The sequence below is a fragment of the Salvelinus fontinalis genome, chromosome 21, assembly GCF_029448725.1.
Source record: "Salvelinus fontinalis isolate EN_2023a chromosome 21, ASM2944872v1, whole genome shotgun sequence".
Taxonomy (NCBI): Eukaryota; Metazoa; Chordata; class Actinopteri; order Salmoniformes; family Salmonidae; genus Salvelinus; species Salvelinus fontinalis.
The window spans coordinates 28502951-28508527 of NC_074685.1; the positions used below are offsets into that span (position 1 = coordinate 28502951).

General features: G+C 40.7%; 1 protein-coding gene across 2 annotated transcripts; it reads right to left on the reverse strand.

The window, feature by feature from the left end:
- Positions 1 to 492: 492 nt before the first annotated feature.
- rab36 (RAB36, member RAS oncogene family) lies at positions 493 to 5220 on the reverse strand. Of its 2 annotated transcripts, none has more exons than XM_055874566.1 (11): positions 4880 to 5220; positions 4222 to 4325; positions 3184 to 3275; positions 2990 to 3064; positions 2790 to 2891; positions 2601 to 2665; positions 2321 to 2372; positions 2133 to 2214; positions 1855 to 1945; positions 1326 to 1442; positions 493 to 1116 (listed from the first exon to the last, which is right to left on the reverse strand). In XM_055874566.1, the coding sequence occupies exons 2-11, from the start codon at positions 4297 to 4299 to the stop codon at positions 1055 to 1057; spliced, it is 816 nt and encodes a 271-aa protein (XP_055730541.1). In that variant the 5' UTR covers positions 4300 to 4325; positions 4880 to 5220; the 3' UTR covers positions 493 to 1054. The 2 variants fall into 2 exon arrangements, with proteins under 2 accessions (XP_055730541.1, XP_055730539.1); XM_055874564.1 differs by having other exon boundaries at positions 4222 to 4340; positions 4880 to 5219.
- Between the last annotated feature and the right edge of the window lie 357 nt (positions 5221 to 5577).

A 5577-nucleotide genomic window follows, 5' to 3' on the forward strand; every position in this document is an offset into this window, starting at 1 on the left:
TTTGCAGGAACAGGTCGTTTTCATGCGCTGCGGCCACGGCCAAATTAAGAAGTAGATGACAGCGACCAAAACAAAGATCTACACACATGCAAGAGGCAAAACATGGATTTAATATAATTCTGAATTGTGTCTGGTTTTTAGGGAACCACCTGCAACTGGACACGGACATTTATAAGATACACTTTTCTTTCTGAATGGAGATAGAAGAAAGTATCCCCAAGCACAGGGTTAGTTGAACAGCATCACATATCTTGTTACACAATGTTGTAGCTTATTGAACTTGTCCTCCATTGAGGTGATTCTTTAATTCCTTGCATTTGTATTTCTTGAATTTACTGTTTGTGTAAATGCAGTGGCTAACTGTTCTTTCTTTTCTTTAATGCTGAAATGTTTTGTCACTGTTCTTGGTCAGTTGTGAACTCGGTCAGTAACTAGCTCTGTAGCACTTTACAAAGTGAGAGTCATCCAGTGAAAGGAACTGAGATATTTAGATGTTGTGAAGACCCATACAAAAATATGAAACTTTATTTTGATTAGGGGTAATGTCATCACCAGCCAGCTCTGTCTCTGTGCAGAAACAATTCAGCCTAACAATGAGGTTAGCAGTAAAAACAAAAATATGCAATAAAATTATTGGAAATGTAACTGCAGAATGTTAGGGCTACACAATACATAACGATAATACAGTATATTACATAAACTATCAAACCACTTCTTCTACAAATAAGTCTGAAATGCACCCTAATTTCCAAAATTCGACAAAATACTGAATTCATAAAATACTTTACAATGCATATAATAAAGGTCATTGATGACCGGATTAAAATCAAGGAAGTTGATACATTACATCCCAAAATGGCAGTACTAAATGATGATTATAAAGGCTGTAGACACTTGTGTGTCCACGTACGAATGATACCAGTGAAGACTGAGAAATAGAGGCACATGTCAGTCACAGCTCTTTCCACTTTTAAAATCCACTATTTCAACATCTTTCTAGACATATCACTCCCCTTCCTTCTCTTGACTCCTACTTCAAGTCCTCTTTCTTTTCTCAGCAGCAATTCGTATTCACTGCTTTGGACTGGGGCTCCTCCAGGTTGGCTCTGTCAGATTCTAAAGGGAAAGATACCAAGAACATCAATACAGAGTATTGGAATTTACAACCTCAATTCAAGTCCAATCTGAGAGATGAGCATCTGACAACATATTTATTCCCAAATGTTTAAATAAACATCCACTATTTTCCTCTCTATATACTGTATGTCCCTCCACCTACACTCTCCGACCCAAACCCCTCTGTTGCCCTTTGAGTTGTCTCTTACTGATGCTGTCTCCTCCTCCTATTTGAGTGGAGGTGATCCCTCTCTCCATGTCCTTCAGTACAGAGTCTTCAAAGGCCAGAGATGCCACCCGGAAGAAGAACCCCTGCACGTTCTCCCCTACACAGTCACACCGATAGTGAGTGTCATTACCATATCATCAAAATGCTTATTTACAGTAACAAGACCGGCAGCTGCATTGAATGCACTTGGCCCAGACACACTCCATACAGTGAAACAGCTTAACCTCTGATTACACAATAAGCACATTGCACACCTGGAGACCATCTCTATGTAATTATCCTGTGGTCTCTAAAACCACAGCTATGCTTGTGTGTATTAGGTCGTTGTTGGGGAATTGTTCGATATTACTGCACTGTCGGAACTAGAAGCACAAGCATTTCGCTACACTCGCATTAACAGCTGCTAACCATGTGTATGTGACGAATAACATTTGATTTGATATGCTAACGTCAACATGAACATCGCAATGAAGTCATGTTATAATAGTTTTTTTTGCTCCAGTCTGTACCTGTCTTGGCCGAAACAGACCAAAACTCAGCTTTCATTTTAGTTGCTATCTTGATGGCGTCTCTCTCAGTCCTCTGGCGCTCCTCTGGAGCCTTGTGCACAGAGAGAAAAGATTAATAAATTGTATTTGAAAGCATAGAAAGGAGCCAAAAGACAGAGCTAATGGATATGGTTCTTCATTACGGATACGGGGGGGGGGAATCATATTATACACCTATGTGTGCCTATCTACAATATATATCTATCTGTCAAGAACCATGTACATGTTTGTGCACTCACAAGTAGGTCACTCTTGGTTCCAACCAGGAAAACAGAACAGGAGCCAGGTTCATTCTCCCTCATGGCCTCATCTAACCACTGCCTGTGAGAGAAAAAGAGACATTTCATTTGAGAGGACATTTTACTTTGATTGTTCTGATTTATCTTTGTGCTCGCTCTTGATTTCATATTATATTAAATAAACCTACCATGAGTGCTCCAAGCTCTTAATGTCTGCCATGTCAAATACTGTGATTATCACTGTAATAAAAACACAGAGGCTTAGATACAGCAACAGTGAACTCCTCAGGGTTTCCATAGTCTACAATGGCTGCTTTTTACACAGGCAGTCAAAAGCTGATCTTTTAGTCTTTTGACCAATCATATCAGATCTTTTTCAGAGCTGTGAAACTAGTGGAAAAAAAGATAAAAATCGGGCTCCCTGTGTAAACGCAGCCAAAGGCATCTCACTGGCTGTCTCTGTCTTACCCTGAGCTCCTCTGTAGTATGCTGAAGCGATGCATTTGAATTTTTCCTGGCCAGCTGTGTCCCAGCTATGTAGAGAAAGAGAAGGGGGGGGGGGGGGAAGTCACCTTTGAATACAAGTAAAGAATCACAAGTTTCTAATAAAATAATAAAGCACATAATCAAAGAAACCAGAGGATGACCCTCACTCACATCTGAAGGGAGAATGGAGCTCCTGAAAGCTCAAACCTCTCAATCTCAAAGTCTACTCCTATGGTAGCCTTGTAGTCTCTGTCAAATACATCTTTGCAGAACCTGAAAATGCAGAACAGAATATACAATCATGTTAGAAGGCTGTTTTCCACCTAAAAGGAACATGATATAGCAGCCAGGTCGCAAGCTGAATACTTTACCGGTTTATTAGGCAGGTCTTGCCCACATTAAGGTCACCAACAACCACTGCTTTGGACATCTTCAGTCTGTCCCATCTTCAAAGGAAATATTCAACAGCTAAATCCAGTGTTGCTTTTCCAGATAAATCCAATACCAATCATTAAGTGAATCAGTCAGACATTAATCAATCAATTCATCTAACCAGGCAACTCACCCCTGATGCCTGTCAGCTCTTTCTTTGCAGGTAGCCTTGGCCTGGGTATCCCAGTCCTCCTTCATCTGCAGACAGGCCTGTGGAGTATAACACTGGAAACAACAGTCACATCAACGTTAACAGACATCACTCTCTGAAGTACAATCACACAGAAGAGTTTAAATGCATTGTTTGGTATCTGTAATGAAAACAATAATGCAGCACTGATGTTTATTTTGTTATGAGCTTCCATCTGACATACTGAAGGCCTTTTTTAATGGTGTGTCATGAAAATACCAGCTGTCTACAAAGTCTTGCTGTTCCAGTTATTCCTGCTGACATTACTGTAAAAGCTCTTCTCATATCCAGGCTTGAAAAATGTCACTCAAACTCCCCTGACCTTTTAATTGAATCTACTTTTGAAACGGCACCAGGAGACTGTGGGGTAAAATAGCTAAATCCTTGCGTATTAGGAATACTGTATGTGTGCAACATCCTCTGAAGCTTTTACAGCCTTGGCAATTTACATCTTCACTACTTATTTGACGAGACAATTTAAAATACATCAAATGTTACATCAGGCAACGGATACATATGCCAAAATTGTCGAGGATACATATACAAAAAAAGTCAAGACACTTGTTTCTATTGTGGTCCTATATTATCTACTCAGAATACTGTCCTGACCAAGGAGAGTTTAGGTGTCACTGCATGCTGTTAGAACTTATGAGTTGGGCCTACTCAGCAACAGCTGACAGAGAGACTTCATTGGGTACAGTAGGTTACTATACAACATTAACTTTATTAGTGCTGTTTTCAGAAATAGCCAGCCCTGTGATCACACACACTCAGACAACTGTAAGCTCCTGTGTGGATGTCACACAGTTTCAATAACATCAACCACATACTGTTGAGCCCTCCATTCCAACCTGTTTTGAATGACAGCACTTGTGACTTTTAACAAACGGTACACCAGAGCCACTAAAACATTATGGTAGGTTTGAGTTGATCCAGATGGCTAGCAGGCTGGTAGCAGGTTGCTGGTGTGTGCTCAGGTACCTTTGGGAACTTGGATATGACCCTGTCTCTGCTCACAGGTGGTGGGAAGTGCATCATCCCGTTCCTCATCTCCTGCATTATGGTAAGGCTGTGTGGTGGTCTGCCTGTAAACGAGAATCCTGGCCATGACCAGTGCAATGTACTGATTAGCTATATTAATTCCCATGCCATAAGTGTGCAGACTCCTGTGAAGGGTGCACCCCCTTCTCTAAAACACTGCAGTATGATGTGTGAATAACCATACTGGAGTGTTTTAGGGAAGGGGGTTCACATTCATTATTATGTAGGCCGTGCACAAATTACGTTTCAGTGGCCTAAGGTTTAAACTCCAGTGTTCATATACTATTTAGATAGCCTACATAAAGCTCTGAAGATGACTCAACGATAACATTTCTCAGATGAACAAAAAAGCTATGTTCAGCGACAGTGATAATAAAAAACACTATTAAGTGTGGAGAATCTAGACTTGTGTGTGCAAGTACTGCGGTGGAAACTAACGTTAGCTATGATGACTGTTTAATCTTCTATATTCTAGAACACAAAGTGGCTACGCTACAATATAGCAAGACGCCATGAAATGGCAACATTTGGCCAATGAAAGTATCCGCAACATAGTACCGTGTACCTTGAAATCAAGAATGATGTGTAAACTACTCACGGATTCTTGTCAACTGTTCCGTCGTTGCTGCTAAAAAAATCGTTCACTTGAATCTCGAGCTGGAAGCGTCAGATCTACCCCGCATCTCCATGACAACTACCTTTCAGTGCTCTACAGGGATATTTGTCATGTGATAAAAGCATGGCAGCCAGGCAGAAACGCGTAAATTCAACGATTGTTAGGCTATTAAAATGTCACATGTATCGAGTGGAATGTGGCCATTCTAACAAACGACATGTTTTGGATGTTCCAGTAGCTAGAATCATGTAGAATTCTAAATGACGTTAGGTCAATGCGGGTATGCTGTATCTGCTCCTGTGAATACTAGGGCCGTGTGCAGCTAGCTGCAGTCTATTCCATCTATTCGCATTGATAAGAAATCCTGGCAAGTACACTAAAGAAACTGAAGTATGTGTTTGATTTTGTTGCTAGTATTATGCACTTCCTGTAATAAGAATAGTGGTCTATCTCTTTCTCCCCCCTCTTCTCTCGTCAGCATGTTTGAACACACAAGCTCTCAAAACGACACAGAGAAAAATGTAATTGATCGTTTTGGACCTCCAGGTGACTGCAGATGAAACTGTCTGTGAGAAGGCAGTTAATAAGATCAATCATTGAAATGATCCATAGCTCTGAGAGGTTTAATTTCCCTCTCTCATTAAGAATGTATTGGCTCATCAGCTGGAAGAGTCTCAGTG